This window comes from Gouania willdenowi, chromosome 16, assembly GCF_900634775.1.
Source record: "Gouania willdenowi chromosome 16, fGouWil2.1, whole genome shotgun sequence".
Lineage (NCBI taxonomy): Eukaryota > Metazoa > Chordata > Actinopteri > Blenniiformes > Gobiesocidae > Gouania > Gouania willdenowi.
In genome coordinates, this window is record NC_041059.1 from 38,136,945 (window position 1) to 38,159,625 (window position 22,681).

Sequence of the window (22,681 nt, forward strand, 5' to 3'; positions counted from 1 at the left end):
TTGCTCACCCAATTCAGGCTCGTTTCCCTTGGCTGTCTGAGCAGGTTAGTAAAGAAAAGTGAAAGAATGTGTTCCTGGTTCAAACATAAGGATCAAGTTATTTAATGATTGCTTATTTTTCTACAATGTCTCTGTGATTAAATCTTCTTTTAGAATGCAGTCTACTAAAGCACACCATCCATTGAAACATCCAAACCAGTGGAGAGAACTGCTGAACAGTCCAGACCAGCAGCTGAGCTGCTGAATGTTGAATACAAAATGGCAATGAGGTGATGCTTGTCCATGAAAATAAATATCTTTACTACTACAGCACACTTTCTCTTACTTCAAATTTTGTTGGTCTTTGTATATTTGACTACTTATTTAATTAATCAATTTAATCAACACATTTAATTAAGATTTTCTGCAAAATGCAATAGCTTCAACATTTATAAATGTTGAATCTTAATTAAATGTGTTGATTAAATGTAAACAGAAAAAGAGATAAATCTTATTTGCGAATAAGATAAATCTTATTTGCTCTGTTTAGATAGTTTACTGACACCTATTGGTTATTTACTGGTACTACTGCCTTAACAATGACACTCCCAATGGATAAGATAAAGATAATTTAATAGCATTTAATAGAGCTGTGTAACGACGTATAAATAATGAATATCAAAAAATAGTCTGATAGACTGTTTAATATACAACACATGACTTATTTTGGCATACAAACAACCAACTTGTAACCAAAGACTAGGATATGTAAAATGTGAATTAACGTTTATTAATAACTTTGGTAAGTTTCAGATTTCAATTCCTAAATAACATTGATGGAGGGGGGCCCAAAAAATACAGCCTGCCTTGTGTAGTCTATTTATTTAATCCGGCTCTGCTGACAGTATATGCGCCCAAACGGAAGAAGACCGTCTACGTTCTCAGCAGCATGCACAGCATTGTTGAGACTGAGGATACCACCAAAAGGAAGCCAAACACCATCACCCAATACAACACCACAAAGTGCGGCGTAGATGTGATGGACCAGATGGTGCGTGAGTACAGTGTGCGCACAGGAACACGGCGATGGCCAGTTGCAGTGTTCTACAACATGATTGACATTGCAGCACTGAATGCATATGTGCTTTATCAAACATCCACTGGGAGGCAGGAGAGACGGATAGACTTCCTGTTGGAGCTTGCAACAGAGTTGGTTAATGTAGAAAGAACATAACATGGCAGTGCCAGGTATGTTCCAACCAATGCTGAGTGAGGAAGTGAGTGCTGAAATGACACACACACACACACACCTAATAATGCATATTGTAAATATTTGTTTTATTACTTGTATTTTGTACTATTTTCCTGTTTTCCTAAACTATGATAAAAGCAAACAAAAAACAAATCTCAGTTGGTCTTTTGTATATTTCTCATGTCACACACTCCTCATCAATAAACCTCAGCAAGAACTGAAAAAAAAGTTGCTCCCCCTCCCGTGGTGCCTTGTTTACATAACAAAAGCGTCTGTTTGCAGTTTAGGAGAAGGTGTTAGGTAAAAACCTTCAGGTCAAATGACCCTTCTGTGGGCTTTATAGGTATAAAGCTCAAATGACCCATCAATGGGACTTCTACCTCAACTCGATCAGATTTAAGTTTTGCTGTCAGTAAATTGTCACAGTATCTTTCTGAACCAACACAACAACATTGGGTTGCAGCTAAACATATGATGAGATACTTAAAAGGTACTGTAGACCAGGAATTGTATGATAGAAAATATGAAAATCTTACACTTTTAGCCTATTGTGATGCAGACCAGGGTACGGACCAGAATGAAAGGCCCAGTGTGACTGGCTACTGCTTTAGTTTGTCTGAGAGTGGGCCTGTTAGTTCCTGGAAGTCCAAGAAACATTCCACAGTAGCTTTATCCACGTGTGAAACTGAATACATGGTTCTGTCAGCTACAGCACAGGAGAGCCTTTACCTTACATTTTTGTTGGCTGGAATGGATAATGGGATGAACTATACTCCTGTTACTATTTTTGAAGACAATCAAGAATCAAAGAATCCAGTATGTCGTCAACGGTGCAAGCACATTGATATTCATTATCATTTTGTACATCTGTACTCTGTGATGGCAAAATAACGATTCAATATTGTCCCACAGATAGAATGGTGGCAGATGTTTTTAGAAAACCTGTGACTAAAATAAGTATTGATAAATGTGATATTCCTATTTGGTATTTGAAACTTTGTGAAATGTTATGTACCGTACAGTAATTTTGTGACTTTTTTGTGCTGTACAGGAAATATTTGTGATATGTAAATAGGATGCACCGTGTTGTGCCCAGGTCAATTTAAGAACAAGTGGGGGTGTTGAATGATTGAGCTGTGTCCTCAATCAACCTACTTCTGGCTGTGGGCGGGGTTACACCCCGGTGTGCAATTTCAATAAATGGCAAGTGTTCATTCACAATGTGAGAAACAAGGAGGCCAAACAAAAGTCAAGTATGTCTCCACACCACTTATTTCCAGCCTATCGACAGGGTATGGCTGCATCAACAACTGAGAGTGCCTGACTGATTACCAGTGTAACCAGTTTGTGTGCTTTATCTCTCATATAAAAAAAATTAATGCAGATAATGACAGTCAAGGGTAGGACTGTATACTTCATCTTTCTGGCATCACCAACGAACAGGAAGGCTTCGGAGCTAGTCCTTAATTCTGGGGTCTAGAAGGTGAGTCTGAAATTTTTGTTTTCCTCTCTCCGCGTTCCCTTTCTGCGTTATTTGTCCCAACCAAAAAAGAAAACAATGTTTCTGAGTGAGAGAGTGTGTCCTGGTCCTGGTGTCACGTACTGAGTTTACCTCCATACTGAGATTATAACCCTAACCTAAACCTAACGCTAACCCTAACCCTAACCTAATCCAATAAACAAAACACGTGTACGTTCACTTTGAAAACAAAAATAAAGAAAAATTAATTATTTTTTTAGCAAAAATTTAATTTTCCAGTAGTGCGCATGTCCGCGCATATGCTCATATACAATCATAACACTGGTTCAAAATTAAGGTAAACCGCATTTTGCAAACCTACAAATTAAAAGTAAAAGTTAAGAAAATACCTGTAAAATGATCAAGATGAAGGCTTGAAGAAACAAGTTTTTGTTTTAGTTCATGTCTCTAGGATTTTTATCTTATTGTTTTATAAGTGAAATGAATGATAATGTAATAAGTGTGTGTCTAAGAGCAAGTCCTAGAATGGGACAAGGAACCTATTGGAATTGCTTTTGTTATTATGGTCCAAAGTCCCAAAATGGGACTTAGGAACATATTGTAATTGTTTTTATTAGGGTCCCAAGTCCCAGAATGGGACAAGGAACCTATTGGAATTGCTTTCTTATTATTAGGGTTCGAAGGCCAGAAGTGGACTGGCCAGAAGAATAATCCATGTCACTACAACTTGTATCTACCTTTTAATTGTATCTTAGTTATTTTTTTAAATTACATTTTTATTTTTGACATCCATTTTTGTTTAATTATAGTTTTCTTTTTAATTAGTATTTATTTTGTTTCCTCACAGAACAACTTATATTTTCTTTTTAATTAAAGTGCCTTTTTTCTCTCGCCAGCCGTGAGTTGGATTTTCTCGGTAAAAGGTTTGAACTTTTTACCACCGCCATGTTCAGCTTCCAGTCCAAAAAGATCTACCTATTCATGTTCATGGGCATCCAGCTGGTGGTCATTGCCCTGCTCTCCAGGGAAGCATACAAGAAGAGGGTCACGTACTTCATCCCCATCTTACGGAAAGACAACGCTTCCATCCCAACAGGACGTAACCAGACGTCTACGGCAGTGGTGGCAAATGGAGGAGACGTTTACGCCAACCTTTCCCGTCTGTCCAAAGCTCACAGCCAAGGGGAGAACCTGACTTACTGTCCAAAGACCTCGCCTCTCATTGGTCAGTGAGCTTTATTCATGTTTGTGTTCAAGTGACCAGAAAAGAACCAGAATTATCAGATGATGATTGATGGCTAATTTCTTTAAGATGATTTAAACGCCTCACTTTTGAGTTCCAGATAATGTTGTTGTGTATGTAATTATGTATAGCAGACATGGGCAACTGCCACTCTGTCTAATTTTGTAAATGCACAAAATGCTTCCAAAAACACAAAAAAAATACACAAAACAACAGTAAATATACACAAATATATTTTAAAAAACAATAACAACATACAAGACAACAACCAATCTACAAAAATAACTTAAAATGTACAACAAAACACCAAAAGTACACATTAATGACTTCAAAAACACAAAACGTAAACACAAACTCTTTTTTTCCTGTGTTAATGCTAAGATTGGGCATCTGCCACTCTGTCTAATTTTGTAAACAAATAAAATAATTTCAAAAGTACAAAAAAATACACAAAACAGCAAATATACACAAATGTATTTTAAAAAAATATCTAATCTACAAATCTACAAAATTAACTGAAAAATATACAACACGAAATCAAAAGTACACATAACGTCAACACAAACCATTTGTTTTTTTTTCTGATTGGGCACCACTCTGTCTAATCTACCTATAAAAGCAAGAATGTTCTGCGTGAGTGTGTATGGAGCGAATATCTCACTGACACAGTGTCTGTTAGACCTGAAACTTTGTCAATTACTTCTAAATACCCCAAGTGTGTTTATTCGTTATTTTGGAGTAATTTGCTGTTGCAAAATGTTCAAAACGTTCGTTTTAAGCTTACGGCCCTCTCGGTATTGAGCGTTTTAAAAAAAAATATATACTAAATGGGAAAAATAAAACAAAAAACTAAACAACATGCATATTATTAGGAACAAAAAGTACACAAAACAACAACAAAAATGCACAAAAATATACAAAATGACTCCAAAAAACATACATTTCAGAAAAATACACCAAACAACAAAAAATTAAAATGACTCAAAATACACCAAACAACAAAAAATTAAAATGACTCAAAATACACAAAATGACAACAGAAATGCACAAAACTACACCAAAATATATATACAAAAATACACAAAATGACTACAGAATCACACTCTAATGGCAAAAAAAAAAAATAATAGTACAAAAAATGCCCAAAAACACAACAGAGAGATACAAAAATACACACAATGACTCCAAAAAACTTACAGAAAAATACACCAAAAGAAAAATAAAAATAAAACAATGAGTAAAAAAAACAAACACATTTATCATGCACATGTCCCATAAAATTGAACCAGAGAAATCACACACGTTATTTTACTTTTCACCTGCAAATACACCCCTTTAAAACACTACAGAGTGCTGAGTATGTACACCTCTTTGTACATCCAACCTTCAAACACATACTCATTTGGCCATAATTGACAACTCTACTTAAGCTCTCACGATATGAATACATACTTTTGACGGGAACTGTACTAGTTATTTAAAATAAACAGCGTACATAATCTGGCTGTTTTTCTCTTGTTTTCCCACTTCCCGTCTAAAGACGGCAAATTCCAGATTATCTTATGTCTTCTAAAATAGGGTTCTCAACCTTAGGGTCAGGACTGCATTTTGGGTTGCTAGACACTGGGAGGGGGTCGCCAGATATGCCTTCAAGAAACGAAGGATATTTTTTTCAACAATTTGAGCAATTTGATTTTTGCTTATTTTTACCCTTTTTCTGCAACAACGCCAAACTTGTCATAGTTTAACCTATTTTCATCACTTTTTCTGACCATATTTTGGCTCCTTTTAATGCATTTTTGCTACATTATTCCCATTTCAAATTTCAAAGCCTTTTCTGCACATTTTTTCTTTAAAGACATTTTGGACACTTATAAACCCTTTACACCATTTTTCCACCTGATGTCGCATATGTTGACCCATTATTGTCACTTTTAACCTCTTTTCTATGGAAGCCCAAAAGTCATAATTAAATAAATAAAAACAACATTTTGAAATAAAGACCATTTTGAGACCTGGGTTCGGTCTAACACGGTGACCGTGACAGGTAGCGAGAAAAAAGATAAAGGATATTTTGTGTCAAGCTGTCAATCAACTTGATTTATTACCCTAAGCCCCGCCCACTTCCCCCTGCCCCATCGCTAAGCCTCGCCCATTTCCCTGCCCACACAGTTAAGCAGTTTTTTTTTTTAATTAAAACTGTATTATTAAAAATTTTATTATTGAAAATAAACATCTATTATTTACTATTTAAATAAAAAAAAATAAAAAAAAAAAGATTGTGGCGCCCTTTGCTGGACAAATGTGGCTATGACATTTAAAAGAGTGTTTTTTTTTTAGGCATAAAAAAAAAAAGTTATGTCCTTGTCCTACAACATGCCCGGACTTGTTCAAATCCGGAAAATCTGCCTGTTTGGTGTTAGGTCTTTACATGTATAATTATTCAACCACCTTCAGCTACAGTGGGGGTCTCCGCTCTCTGGAACCTTTATTTTAAAGGTCGCGGGCTGGAAAGGTTGAGAACCACTGTTCTAAGATGATCCTATCAGATGGTCCTGTGATCTGATATAAGCTCAGAGTGAATTAGTCCTGATAACAATCAGGAAGCAGCTGACTGAGAAACGCTTAATGCTGCATTCAATTGAACTCAACAATTCCCAAGTGAAAATTCCTGATCTCAGAGTTTAACTGAGTTCAGCAGCAGCACGTTGAAATCAAACATGGCTGACTTGACTTTAAAGACATTTTGGACACATAAACCCTTTACACTATTTTTCCACCTAATGTCAATGTTGACCCATTATTGTCATTTTTTACTTATTTTCACCATGTTTCATGCTTATTTTTTATACTAATGTATCCACATTCACAATTTGTCATGCCCATTATTTGCCAGTTTAAACTAATTGTTTCTACTTTTTAAATGACATTACCCCAACCCCTCCTCCCATTTCTGCCACTTTAAAGCCAATATTGTCACTTTGAACCCTTTTCGCCTCTTTTTCTGTTTGTTTTTGCCCACTCTAATTTTAAACTTTTAAACTATTTCTGTGGTTTGTAAAATCCCAATTCACCACATTTTCCACCATCTTTGGTCATTTTTAACCCATTTTATTTCTGAGTAAAACAATGATTTGCATCTTTAAGATGACAATATACTATGGCACAAATAATACTAAACTTCCTGGATAACAGTGGATATTATTTAGATGAATTAATAAATGTGGTTATGACAGATTCATAGAACAATGGACCATCGTTTTACTGACTTCATGGATGGACCCCAAACATCTCTCCCCTTTATTCCCCCTTATAGATGGTCCTGTCTCCACATGACTGTTCTTCAATGTTCATGTCTGTGTTCACCCACCTTCAGCTACAGTGGGGGTCTCCGCTCTCTGGAACCTTTATTTTAAAGGTCACGGGCTGAAAAGGTTGAGAACCACTGTTCTAAGATGATCCTATCAGATGGTCCTGTGATCTGATATAAGCTCAGAGTGAATTAGTCCTAATAATCAGCTCTGAAATGGGTCAACATTAGTAAATATTAAACTTGTTCAATATTTATGACCAAAACTCCTCGTGTGTGTGTGAGGGGTGTTGACGACTCCCGTCTCATTAATCCTGTGATTTGTGACGTGGAACGGAATGTAGCCAATCAGGAAGCAGCTGACTGAGAAACGCTTATTGCTGCATTCAATGGAACTCCACAATTCACAAGTTTAAATTCCCGATTTCTGAGTTCAGCAGCAGCACGTTGAAATCAAACATGACTGACTGCTTTAATATGGGATTTTCTTTCAACTTCAGGTGGCGTTCAAAGTTACTTTTTCAGTTAGGAGGTTGGAAAATGCAGAGTTCTGAGTTGCTTGGAACGCAGCATTTGATCACATTGTTTGATCACGTGTGTGATTTTGTTTATTCATACTTTATGTGTTGATCTGTAACAGCAGGGTTCTCGCCAGCGCTGTTGAGCGTAGGGGCCCCCGATGTTGTAATTTTGCTTGTTGTTTTTTTTTCCTTTTTAATTGGTACCGTCGTAATAATTGTTGCACACTTTGACACTAAAAGGACTTCCAGGTGTGCACGTGTTGTTTAAACTTTGAATCTGAATAACCCAGAAACACATACATCAGCCTCACCGTCTATTTACTACAGGCAATTTGCTCAGATGCTCCCGTCTTTACCTGTGGACACCGAGGACCCCTGCAGCAACTTAGCTGCCCCCAACGCTGCCTGTGCGCATCCTCTGCTTGGTAACCGCAATTAACGTCCAATATAAACAGTGTGCTTCAACCAGACTTAGCATGTACATGAAGCTGCTCATCATGTTTATAACTCACAACAGATCATTCTATATGTGCGCACACGGATGTGAACACCATCTGGTTGAAATATTTGTGCTCAAAGAGACATCTGCTTCATTCTGGTCAGACAGGTTCAGGTCGTGTTCTCTCGTGCCAGGTTCTTTTTTCTTCGGCCCGATTAAAGCTTTACTGTGCGTCGTGTGTGAGTGTGTGCGTTCATCACGTGTGTGTGATCTTGGAGTCAGTCTTTGTCAAAAGACTTATACACTGGGACCTTTACAAGCATGAATAACTATAACTACATTCATCATCACCTTCACCAATTCAGCAAATAACGTTTAGCTTTAAAGTAAGGCTGGAACAAAGATTAAAAAAAACAACTTTAACTCAGCTTGACTCAGAGATCAAAATTGTCCACACCAATGGTGCTCGCTCACACACCACGTAATGTCCCTATGCTGTGAAAAAATTCTGGTGAGAATCCTGAACAGATTAAACATCTCTTCACATTTAGAAAATCCTTATATGTGGACCTGCTTAAGTCAAAGCTTTTATCAGTTGGAAATCTAGCAAAGGAATCTGGGAGGAGGAAACAACCACAGCCAGTTATTCTGCTTATTGTGCTGGAATCAGGCCAGATAAAATATTTGAAGGAGGTGTGAAATGCACTTAACACAGTCTGAGGCTCTGCACAAATCAGACTTTTTTCAAATCTGACCCAGAAATGTTTTCATATTTATTGTGTAACATGAACGAGAACACAAAATATCAGATTTTTTCTCTCCCCCCAAGAAAATCTCAATTATGTAGTTTTCCCATTTCCATGTTCCATGCTGTCTCAGTTCCATTTGCTTGCACTAATCAGCTGCAGAGCTGAGTGTGTGAAAGACGAGCAGAAAAGTAGCTTTAAAATAAGAATATTTTGTCATAGACATATTGACTTGTCCCACCCTGACACTTTGTCTCTATTTGCTTCTATTATTTGGCTGGAGCCAAGTGTTCAGTGTTTGTTTCCCTGAGCCGTGTTGGTCCACTGGTGATCTGTGTGAACACACGTGTCATCCTGCCTTTGTCCGACTGGTTTTAATGTCACTGCAGGCGCTTTTAGCGTTTTTGACCTTTAGAAATAAATGGTGGACACTGGAAACCCTGATCCTCTTTGTTGTTTGGAAATGGGAAAAAAACGTGTCAGAGGAACCAAGAGTCACATATTAAGAAGGTTAAGATGAGGTTCACCTGAAGAATCTCCTCATTCATTACAAACAAACTCAAAAGTCTCACAGCAGGCGTGAAAAGACTCCATAGCGTTCCCTTTAGCTTTAAGAAAGAGAGATTTGTTTATGAATGTTTAATACTGTACGATATAACCCTTTATTGGTGTGTGTGGTCTTGGTCCCACTCTGTAGCTAAAATATGACAAAGCTAGCAGGCTAATTGCAGTATCTACTAGATACTAGTTTACAGGATCGCTAGAGGAGCAACTGGTCCCGGTCCACGTGATTGAAGTAGCTCCTCCTTCTGTAGTTACCATCAGCTCCTGAAGCCACGCCCATTGTCAACCACCTTGATGGGCTGGTCAGATCCAGCCTAATTCTACATTATTTCACACCAAGGGCAGGTGTAGCATGAGTCGTCCAATAACCAAAGGGTTGGGGTTTCCGATCCTGCTTTATTCAAGTAATTGTCGTTGTGTCCTTGGGCAAGGTACTTGCCTCGTATGAATTGCTCATGAATCTTGGTGGTGGTCAGGTGGTGGCAGCCACGCTTCTGTCATTATTCCCCAGGGCAGCTGTGGCTACAATGTAGCTTACTACCACCGGTATGACTGATGTGACTGGTGTGAATTTATAATGGTTTCTGTACGTGCTTTGAGTCTCCTTGAAAAAAGCGCTATATAAATCTAAGCCATTATTATTATTATTATTATTATTATTATTATTATTATTATTATTATTATTATTATTATTAACACTGGGCCAGATCGTGCTCGCACATGAGCTTTAAGTGTTTAGTTTAGAACCACAAAGATGCAGATAATGGATGTTATGTAATGTGGAGGTGAAACGCTACTTTTTTCACCCAGATTGGGTCTTTGGAGCGACCAGAATCATCAATAAGTCTGGTTACAAACTGTGACACTACACCTAATACGACTCTTCCAAGCAAAATAGCTGCAATCATGTCTCACAAATGGAACGTTAATTTACCTCCTGCTGCTCTAGAAGGACTTTTAAAGAATAGACCTTAACCAAACCTCTACTATCATATATGATCTTATGGAGCTTGCCAGTAAAATTCACTACAGGTACGGTGTAAAATGATAGCAGTAGCCATTATTGTTGGTTCTTGTGCTCCCTGGTGGCATTTCCACATACACATTTACAAATCAGAACACATGACAACAGCATATGTAGCAAAAGTCACAAATAGTCCTTCATTGAGGAGATTCTTAAAGAAGTAGTACCTTTTATTTTAGGATTCTTTTTTTCGTTTATTTTTATTTATAATAAAATGTATAATGTATAGCAATTTTCCATTCAATTCATGCAATTTTGAGGAATAAATAATATATTGGGATATATATTATCATGATATAAATCTACCTATATCATGACATAAGTTTCTCCATATCGCCCAGCACTGTCCGTGTGTGTAGATGTGTTTTTATTTTTTTGCAATAATGTGTACTTTCGATGAATTAAAAAAAATGCATTTCTAATTAAAAGACTTAATGCAAGTTAAGAAATGAATTGTTGATTTTATTAAAAAAATATATGTTTTTGTTTCTTTTAATTTTTTAATGAGGAAAAAAAATACAAAATTATACAAAAAAAAAAATTACAACAAAAACTCACAAAATGTGGAAAAAAAGTCAAAATTATGGGAGATAAATATGACAAATAATACAAAGAACAAACATTACATTTACAAAACACAACAATAAATACACACAAAACCAATGACAAATTGATAAAATAACACCAAAAACACACAATGACAACAAGAGAAAAATCTACAAAAACACCAAGAACAAGAACACAACGATCAAACACACAAAAATGAGAGAAAAATATATTAGGTGACACAACATTTTTTTATGAACTTTTCTTTGATTTTGTGTTTTTTTGTTGTCATGCTTTGTAATTGGATTGTTGTTTGTGTGTTCTTTGAGTATTTTTATCTTTAATGTTGTGTGTGTTATTTGTCGTTCTTATTTTGTTTTCCTTTTTCTATGTTTTTTTGCATTCTTTCTTTCATATTGTGTTTTCATCATCATTTGGTATGTTTTTCTCTTATTTTTTGTGTTGTCAATACGTGTGTTCTTAAACATCTCGGTGTCACATAGTATATAAAAAAATGTTATTGATTAAAATGGAAGGTCAAAGAACTGTGTTTTCTATTGTCTCACTGAAAACATGTATTCAGGGTAAAAAGGGTTCATTCTGTGTATTTTATGAACTAAATAGTGATGAATTGTTTCCTAAAGGTTTGTTTTTCACAGCTGTTAAACTCAGCCCTTTGTTCTGCCCTCGTGTCAAACTCTTAATTTGAATGATTCAAATCTCCTGGCTGTGGTTCCTCTGCAGTCGGTCGCATCAACGTCAGAATCCATTCGAACTTCACCATGCAGGAGGTGCAGAGGAAGAATCCCCTGGTGGTCCGCGGGGGACGCTACAGGCCACCGGACTGCGAGGCCAGACACCGCACGGCCATCATCATCCCTTACCGCGACCGTGAGCACCACCTCAAGGTCCTGCTCTACTTCCTCCACCCGTTCCTGCAGCGGCAGCAGCTGAACTACGGCTTCTACGTCATCCACCAGGTCACATATTTATTAATCAATTTATTATTGATAAGAAATTACATAAATTAATCTGCTTCTACGTCATCCACCAGGTCACATATTTAATAATGATGCATCAATTTTATATAGCGCTTTATCATAGACACTCAAAGTCGCTTTACAGAATTAAGGTATTATTCTTTCACTCCACACTTAGTGGTGGTAAACTACTATTGTAGCCACAGCTGCCCTGGGGCAGACTGACAGAAGTGAGGCTGCCATAGTGCGCCATCGGCCCCTCCGACCACCACCAACACTCACTCACACACTACATTCATACTAGGCAATGTAGGTGAAGTGCCTTGCCCAAGGGCACAATGACAGATCCCACTGGGTGACTGCCACCCCACTGTGGCACCTGGAATTCTCAGTGGTCTCCCATCCAACTACAAACCAGGCCCAGACGTGCTTAGCTTCCGAGATCTAACGGGATCGGGCAATGACAGGCTGGTTTGGCCATTTATTTATTAATCAATTTATTATTAATAAGAAATTACATTCATTAATCTGCTTCTACATCATCCACCAGGTCACATATTTATTAATCAATTTATTATTAATAAGAAATTACATTCATTAATCTGCTTCTACATCATCCACCAGGTCACATATTTATTAATCAATTTATTATTAATAAGAAATTACATTCATTAATCTGCTTCTACATCATCCACCAGGTCACATATTTATTAATCAATTTATTATCAATAAGAAATTACATTCATTAATCTGCTCGTTCACTCTGTTGATGTTTCCAACCTAACAGCGTTTGTAATGTTATTCCAGAGATCGTTAGTGTTTTGATCGTGTTTATATTATTAATATTACACATATTCAGACTCAAGGAGGTGTTCAGGGTTTTCCACTGATGCTGATTTCAGCCGATCCGAGCACTTTTAAAAACCTATGAAAGCAGCTCAGCAGCAGTGTGGAAGCGAGGCAGTCCCCTCGCTTCCACACAGGTGACCCCTGGTGAATAAAAACACCGACTACCTTAGGACTCTACCTGGGAATGATGCACGTATCCAAGCTCTTTTATAAACCGATGTGAGAAACAGTATCAAAGCAACAGACCTCCTCTGCTTCCACACTCCTCTCCCAAGCATTCAAAATTTGATTGTTATGTATTTTCTGTATTTATTTTATTGTTGTTTTCTTTTTCTGACTTGTGTAGTTGTTTTAACAACTGTAAAGTGTTTTAGAGTTTTTGAAAAGCCATCCATCCATCCATTCATCCATCCATCCATTTTCAGACCCACTTATTCCTGTTTGTCAGGGTTGCGGGGGTCTGCCGGTGCCAATCTCCGGCTCTCATTGGGCCTTGGGTTGAGGTACACCCTAGACAGGACGCCAGTCCCTCGCAGTTTTTGAAAAGCCCTTACCAGTAAAATGTATTATTATTATTCTTATTAATAGGACAAATGAGATTTCTGAACGTGAAAAGACTTATTCAATCCTTTTTGTGTCGTGTTTAATTGCTTCATATGTCTGTGCACAACTCCCCCTGGTGGTTGGTCTGTGAAATGCCTTTAATCATGGTTTATTCAGGGATTTAATTCATTTAACTAAACTGAACCACACATAAGAACGAAATTTGTGTGGTTTACTTCTAGTAATTATTGATCCGTTATTATAATCAATTTCTTTTTTTTTTTAAATGGAAAGTTCCTAATTTAGAAGATGCGTATTAATTTTGAAAGAGCTTGAGGATCAAAGTAGAGAAACACTGTGTGTGTGTGTGTGTGTGTGTGTGTGTGTGTGTGTGTGTGTGTGTGTGTGTGTGTGTGTGTGTGTGTGTGTTAGGCTGGGAACTACACTTATAACAAAGCTAAGCTGATGAATGTGGGTTTCCGGGAGGCGATGAAGGAGGAGGACTGGGACTGTCTGTTCTTCCACGACGTGGATCTGATTCCTGAGGACGACAGAAACACGTACGTGTGTGACGCAAACCCCAAGCACGTCGCCGTTGCCATTGACAAGTTTGAATACGAGTACGTCTCACGCACACACACACACACACACACACACACAGGTCCCCTACCCCTCCCATCCTTGTTCTTCCTCCTCCTCATCCTCTTTCTCTTCCTCCTCTCTGACTATAAAATATGTGATTATGGACACACGGGGTGAGGGAACACGGGGAGCTTTCTTCTTGCAATGGGATCCTATTCCTCAGAAATAACAGCGACCTGGACGAGCTGAGACATTATGGTATATTCTGATGAGAACCCTGTTTTCTTTTCTTTCTCTCAAGTAAGATAATATTTGCCTTTCAATGAGATGCAACATCTTGTCTCTAAACATTTCATTAATAAATTATATATATTTTTTTATAAAGGGTTATCTTCCTTTTTTATCCACCAACATTGCAGAGCAAAACAAACTTAGTTTTCATTAAAGTTATGTTATGGACAAAATTGTTGTAACAAGGACATGAAAAACATTTCTTCTTTCTACTCCTTTTTGGACAAGATATAAAGCTAGTCCATGCTTTTGTTACCTCTAGACTGGATTATTGTAATTCTCTTTTAGCAGGCTGCCTGAGCAAGTCGCTTAAGACACTTCAGCTGGTTCAAAATGCTGCAGCACGTGTACTGACTAAAACTAGGAGAAGAGATCACATTACTCCTGTATTAGCCTCTCTGCATTGGCTTCCCATAAAACATAGAATAGAATTCAAGATTCTTCTTCTCACTTATAAAGCCCTAAATGGACAGGCACCAGTCTATCTCAAGGAGCTTGTAGTGCCATACAATCCCCCCAGAACACTACGCTCTCAAAATGCTGGACTACTCGTTGTTCCATTTGTCTCTAGAAGTAGTATAGGAGGAAGAGCTTTCAGTTATCAGGCCCCACTTCTCTGGAACCATCTACCAACCACGAGATACCATTGGTTATGATTTGGCGCTATACAAATAAAAGATTGATTGAATGATTGATTGATTGATTGATTGATTGATTGATTGATTGATTGATTGATTGATTGATTGATTGATTGATTGATTGATATTATATGGGGTGTTTAGGGGATTTTTTATTTTTTTTTGCATTATTGTATATTTTAATTATTATGATTTAAAAAAAATAAGAAAATGGTACCTTTTAATAAAATAAAAAATAAAAAAAACACATTAAAATGACTTCTTAGAATGATTTTATACCTTGGATCATAAACTATGCAAAGCCGCCATTTTAGACAAGATGTGATGCACTTTCTTTGATGGGCATGGCCTGTCGCTTTAAAGAAATGGTGCGTTGTGGGAGGTAGAGAGATGAGAGATAACAGGTCTGTTTACATTGTGCAAAGTGTAGTTTTTCTGTTAGCTCTTGGTGCTAAGCAGCAGTGTGTCGCCACTATTTCAGTGATAAAGTGCAGCATCCAGATTTTATGATAGGAGAGGATTAAATATCACCTTTCTCAGCAACTTACGGCTTCTTGATGGCCTCCCTGCACCCACTCAGCATCAGAATTAGCCTAACAGACAGAGATGTTGTTACCAGCGGAAACGAGCCATGGCTGAGTAGTGAGGTGTTGGAAGTGCAAAAATATGGCTAGCAACTGCGATGAAAGCTGCGTGAAAGGATATTTGTTCAATGACGGGATGATGCTCCACTACCTCTGATGATCAACACCTGACAGCGCCCTAACAAACCAGTATGTCCTCCACTTCATCATTTAGCCACAAGGAAATAAGAGGGAACAATCTGGTGGGAATGTGGTTAGTGCCATGACACCACCTATAGCAGGGGTGAGCAAACTTTTTGGCTCAGGGGCCACATGGACTTTTAAAAATTGACAGACGGGCCAGGTCAGCACCCGATGCATACATACATTCTTCTTCTTCTTGTCTAAAGTTCAAATTTATAAAATTTCATAACAAATCAACCATATGCGTTACAGATTTGCAACTTTCACCCAAATTGATCCCCAATTCTAAAGAAAGGTTTGTACATTTAAGGAGAGACAGGTCTGTTAGTAGAGCAGTGCTTCTCAACGTGTGGTAGAGAATGGAGACATGACAGAATGAAATTTTCAGTTTCATGTCAATCTTCTTAAAAACACTTTCTTCATTGACAATAAAATTCATTACGAGGCAAATTTAGAATCCTAAAATGTATCAGAAATTAAAAGAACATTCAATTAAGACTGCATTAGATATGTGACTGGGATCAAAATGTAACTTGGAACTAAAATGCAAACATAATGATTTACGTCAGCATGTGAAGTGGAGCGGAACCAGAAACAAACTTTTATTATCTGATTTAAAACATTTATTTACTTTTTTGTTTTCTTAAGCTTTTTGGCACATATTGCAAACAAAGTTATGTTGTTTCCTGAATATTTGGACTGCTGTACTTTTACATTTGTTTTTTTATGCAGGTAAATAATTTCATTTAGTTTTTCAGTTTTGATTTATTTATGAAATGTACTTTTATTATGAAACATGATGATACTTGTTCCCTGTTAGTTCATTTCATACTTGTACTGAATTTATTTATTCTTGTTTTTGTTTTTTGTTTTTCTACTGCACTTTTTACATTTGTTTTTTGTTTTTTTTAATTCAGATAATGAGTTTAATTTAGTTTTTGATTTATTATGAAATGTTATATTACTTGTTCCCTGTTGGTTCAACATATTTTAACATGTGTTATTTGTCAGAATTATTTGGGGGGCAATGGGCACATGTGGGACTTGAAAGTTCACATACACACACACACACACAATATATATATATATATATATATATGTGTGTGTGTGTGTGTGTGTGTGTGTAAAAGTAGCTCAGTTAAATAAAAAGTATTTGCATGAAAAAACCCTCCAACATAATTTGTTAATAATGGTTATTAGCATAATTAGCAGCACGTTTGGAGGAAAAGTGACGGTGGATGTTTTATTCCTTTAAAACTGCAACAGTTTCCTTTAAAATAATTAGACATACAGCCTTTGACTGGACTTCAGTGAAAAGTATTTACTTGTCCATTCATTATTAAACACTCAGCTCTCACTGTCGACTCTTCTTTTCTTTGGGCCACTCATTGTTGTAGATGTGTATCGCTGTGTTTTGCTCCGTCAACCTCCACCTGGCTCACAAGGCGCTACTCTGCCTTGTGAGCCAGGTGTATTCACGCGACACCACGTGATCCCGCAACAAAACATCAACAAACAACTTACTTTGATTATCCAACGTGGAAGAACTGTTTATCTGGCCAGATATCCAAGTTTCCGCTTCTACCATGAGTAAGTTCTTCTGCCGCTTCTTTTTCTTCTTCTTTGTGGGTGTGTTTTAGCGGTGACCAATCTTACTCTGCTTTCTTCCTAATCTTACATTTTCTGTCCATACCCAGTAGGATGTCAGGCATCACAGGACTAAGTCAAAGGAATGCAGTCATAATTCTGATATTGTAACAGACTGAGTCCTAATGTTCCACATGGAGTTTATTCAACGAGTGTTGTGGTTTCCCATGGCCGTGAAGGCATCATTGGGAGAGTATTTTCAAGGAAGATGATGTGAACGTAGCATATGACACATTTACAGACACAATAATGACAATTTACGATAAATGCTGCCCTTTGAAACAAATAACAATCAAAAGTAGAACTAACAAAGTACCATGGATTAATAAGAAAATAGCCAACGTATGCAAAAAGAAAAACATACTATATAAAAAATATATAACAGAAAAAACATTAAAAGCAGAAATACGTTATAAAAAATACAGAAACAAAGTCAATAATTTACTAAGAGAGAAAAAAAGAGAATACTATGAAAAACAATTAAAAGAGAATAAAAACAAAAACAAAAAATTGTGGGAAATTATAAACAACATAACCATGCGCAAAAGCACAGAAAAAGATACAGACCACTTTATAATAAACAATGTAAAAGAATACAATAAAAACATAATAGCACAAGAACTCAACAGTTTTTTCATAAATACTGGAAAAGACATAGAGAAAGGGATTAATAAACACCCAACATTTAAATGGAACCATTTTGACAATGAGAAGAAAGACATTGATAAATACCTTGTACTTGAAGAAGAAACAGAAGCAGAGGTGGACAGAATAATCACAACTTGTACCTCAAAAAAATCCAGAGACGTTAATAATCTAACTATGACTTTAATAAAAACCATAACAGCTGAAATAACCCCGCCATAAACACATATAAGCAATCTATCATTCAAGAATGGTGTTTTCCCAGAAAAAATGAAAATTGCAAAAATCAGACCGATTTACAAGGGTGGAGAAAAATGTAATTTTACTAATTATCGACCTATATCAATATTACCACAATTATCAAAAATTCTGGAAAAACTGTTTATGAACAGACTTGACAAATTTATAGAAGACAACAATATACTACATGAAGGACAATATGGATTTAGAAAAGGACGTTCAACAGCAATGGCTATAATTGACATCACGGAGAATATAAGAGAAGCATTAGAAAAAAAACAATTTGTATTCGGAATTTTTCTGGACCTAAAAAAAGCCTTTGACACAATTAATCATGATATTCTAGAAGAAAAACTTCAAAATTACGGAATACACTACAACGCCCTAAAATGGATTAAAAGCTATATGACAAACAGGAGACAATATGTTGACTTTGAAGAACACACATCAAAATGCCAAACCATACAATGTGGTGTTCCACAGGGTTCAATTTTAGGGCCAAAACTGTTCATTTTATATATAAACGACATTTTCAAAGTCACAAATTGCCTCAAACTAACGTTGTTTGCAGATGACACAACCGTTCTATGCTCAGGTAAAGACATTAAAACTCTAATAGAGTCAACAAATGAAGAACTATCAAAAATTAAAACATGGTTAGATAGCCCTAAACGTTAGTAAAACAAAATTCATCAAATTTGGAAAGAGAAAAATGGACGAGAAGCTGACCTGGAAAAAACATATACAAATAGTTAAAAACAAAGTTGCCAAAAGCAGTTACATCCTATGGAAGCTTCAACAAATCCTACATACCAAATCACTTAAAACAATCTATTCTTCACTCATAGCATCGCACTTAAATTACTGCTCCGAAATATGGGGAAATAACTATAAAACGTATCTTGAACCACTATTTAAACAACAAAAAAAAGCTATAAGAACTTTACATAAAGCACCACACAACGCACACACAAACAAATTATTTGTGGAGGCAAAATACCTAAAACTGCAAGAAATAATACACTACAACACACAAATACACGCATTTAGGGCTTCATCTAAAAAACTACCACATCAAATACAAAAACGTTTCACATACAATCAAAATTCCTACGACTTCAGACATAATAATGTGTTCAGACCAGACAGGGTTAAATCGAACGTTGGCAAACATAGTACTGTGTATAGAGCCATGAACCTCTGGAATAGCCTTGACGCAGAGACACAACAATCCATAAATCTGAAAGGATTTAAGGAGAAAACACGGAGGACATTTCTACACACATACAGATCTCAAGTCAACTCTTCATCGAACTCTACAGCAACGACATGGAACTCATCAACTGGTCATTGAGCGCCATTGACAAAATCTTCACGACGAGGCAATTGCTACAGCACGAACCAGCGTGTCCAAAGGACACATACCCAAGTGGATATGCCACGGATGCACGAGGGAGAAGCCTGATGCTCTGTCTCTCCCAGTTGATAGTGGAAGATGTGGAGGACATCTATCTGCTAGGGGTCATGATCTTTGGCCTGCTAATAACGTGGGTATGTGTATGTGCATGTGCCTTTCTGATGGATCGTAAGCTGAGGCGACTCTCAGAGGATATGAAGGTTCTCCGAAAGAAGAAGAACTTTTCGTTTGGAGTGTTGGAGGAACGTAAACAACGACTGGAAAAGAAAGCTCGAGGAGATACGGAGAAAAAGGACAGTGAAGAGGAGTAACAACAGGAACAATGACTGCAGACGAGAACACATCACATAAAAAAGGACAAAAAAAAAAAAAAACGTTAATGATGAAATTTATGAAGAAGATGAGAATGTTTGACAAGGGAAGAAACGAGGTTTGATGTAAAATTATCTGTGTTCAAATCAGGGGACGGATCTGGATAAGCATAATGCTTTTTTTCCGTCGCCCTTTCCGGCATGCAAAAGGACAAAAATAAATAAATAAATAAAATAAAAATAATGTGATTCTGCTCTGAATGTCAAAATGAATTTCTGTGATTGCAACCATGTCGGAAATGAACTGAATAAATAAATAAATAAAAAAAATTGTTACGTACAGCTTTCTCTGCCAATGTTCATCTTTGCTTACATGTGTTCTGTGTGTTGATTGGCTGGGAGGCTGGAAAAGGGCGGGCGTAAGCGGAGAACATTTGGTTCCCACGGGCGTTGAGATAAATGACGGAGTAAGACGGTTCATTTTGTGTTTTAATTGTTTATTTTGGCTTCGGCGGGCCGGATTAAAAAGACCAACGGACTGGATGTGGCCCGTGGGTCGTAGTTTGCCCACCTATGACCTATAGTATCCCCTGTAAGAAGAAACGTAGTAGTGCTCTGAATAAGTACATTTACAAGCTGCATGGAAGGACTTTCTGTGAAGGAATTCTGTCAGGCCGAGTCTGATGTTAGACATAACTTTGGCTTTGTACCCATTAGCTTAGCCTATTAGCTTTGCCCCCAGGTCCCTCTCATAGCAGCTTGGCTTGAAGTGGTCCTCACATACCACCAAATTTGGTCTGAACATAAACGTGTGTATTCTGTATTTATATTATGAAGCCAACGTCTGGATACCTTTGACATAGTGTCATTATTTGGTTTGGAGACAAAAAAAATGTTTCTGTAGGATTTTTCTCTTGTTGTTATAGCAACCATTGTTCAGAAACTGGACTGACGAACAACTGTTGTCCAGCAACAGCTAACATTGAGCAACAAATTTGCGTCATATTCTGTCCAAGATGGCGGCTCCCCATAGTTTACCTCTCCAAGGTATAAAATACTTCTAAAAAGTCATTTTAATGTGTTTTGTTTAATAAAACGGTGCACATATTTTGTTTATTGCTAATACATTAAACCTTATATATATATATATATATATATACATTTCTACTGCAGGTACTCTTTAAAGCAGTGGTTCTCAACTGGTCTCACCCTGCGACCCAATTTTGCCACCGTCATTAAATCGCGACCCACTTTTTTTTTCTTTTTTTTTGTAACAATTCAATTAACCAAATTTAATCTTACTAATCTATAGAATCTTTTTTTTTTTAAACATAAATTTATATATTTGCCTGTGCAACAAGCATTTCACAACAGGCCTGTCAAAAGAAAAGTTTATTTCCCAACCCAACCTGAGAGAGTTTAAATATTTATTTCTTTTTGACAAGCTGTCCGCGACCCACCCAGTACAGGTCCGCGACCCACTTTTGGGTCCCGAACCACCAGTTGAGAATCCCTGCTTTAAATAACATTTTTTTAGTAATGTTGCAAATATGCAAATGTGCAGTGATGCGTAACTAGTTATAATGATCACCATCACAAGTGAAGCACCAACATGTAACCTGGATCATATAGAGCAGTGGTTCCAAAATGGTGGGCCGTGGCACACTGGTGTGCCTTGGGATTTTGTGACAACCATACTGTTCCGGCGATCAGCCTGAAATGTGATCTCATCATTGTATAATTAATTTGCTCAATTAATTTGCTGTGTTAATGAAGTTGTTAATATGAGAAGAGGAAAATTGTTTAAAATGTGTTTAAACTTGTTTATGTATTCAAGGGCTAAAATAAGTTAGTATTTAAAATATAGCAAATATCTTTTTAATAAAATTCAGAGTGAAAATATTTAATTTATGTATGAAAATAGTATAATATAAAAGTATTTCTATTAAGAAATTGTTACATTTGATATAAACATAAGGAAAAAGGTTTCAGGTTATGAAAGTAGACCTAGTTTTCTGTTTGGTTAATGCCTAATTTTACAGATTACTTACTTGCATTGATTTAATTAAAAAAAAAGTTTAAAATATACATTTATACTGCAATATACAACTACACAAAAATAATTATATTTTCATTTACTAATTCGTATGCACTCATTTCATAATACAGGGGCAAACTCTATACCTGACAACAATTCTTCAAAAAAAAACAATATAAAAAAAAGAGAGAGAGAATGCAATCAGTATTTCGCTGTTCCCGCGGTTGCGCAGGCGAGATTTACAAGACTGTGACAAAGGCTGTAGGACAACATCAAAACATAAAAACAGCGAGAGGGAAATTGGAGTGCTTTCTTGTACGGTTGCCCGTCACAATAGGTGTGCCTTCAGATTTTTACTTGTCCTTTGGTGTGCCTTGGGCACAAAAAGTTTGGGAACCCCTGATTTAGAGCACGTCAGCTATGTAACATGTGCCCCCTGGTGGTTAGAGCTGGTCAAACCTTCAGCTGAAGAACCTTTTTGACCTTTTCAGGCTTCCGTACAAAAAGGTCTTTGGAGGCGTGACCGCGCTGAGTCCGCTGCATTACCTGAAGATGAACGGATTCCCCAACAACTACTGGGGGTGGGGGGGCGAGGACGATGACATCGGAGACAGGTCAGACACACACAC

The 22,681-nt window shown here is 36.9% G+C and overlaps 1 protein-coding gene across 4 annotated transcripts in view; it reads left to right on the forward strand.

Annotated features, from left to right (window-relative positions):
• The first annotated feature begins 2,465 nt into the window (after positions 1-2,465).
• Positions 2,466-22,681, forward strand: part of LOC114477613 (beta-1,4-galactosyltransferase 3-like) — a 31,366-nt gene continuing 11,150 nt past the window's right edge. For 2 of the 4 annotated variants that reach the window (XM_028470035.1, XM_028470036.1), the window contains exons 1-4: positions 2,466-2,714; positions 3,608-3,936; positions 11,849-12,084; positions 13,909-14,096. In XM_028470035.1, coding sequence (XP_028325836.1) covers positions 3,657-3,936; positions 11,849-12,084; positions 13,909-14,096 — 704 coding nt within the window. In that variant the 5' untranslated portion in view covers positions 2,466-2,714; positions 3,608-3,656. Of the gene's footprint in view, positions 2,715-3,607; positions 3,937-11,848; positions 12,085-13,908; positions 14,097-22,543; positions 22,667-22,681 lie in introns of all 4 variants that reach the window. The other 2 variants (XM_028470034.1, XM_028470033.1) reach the window with 2 other exon arrangements.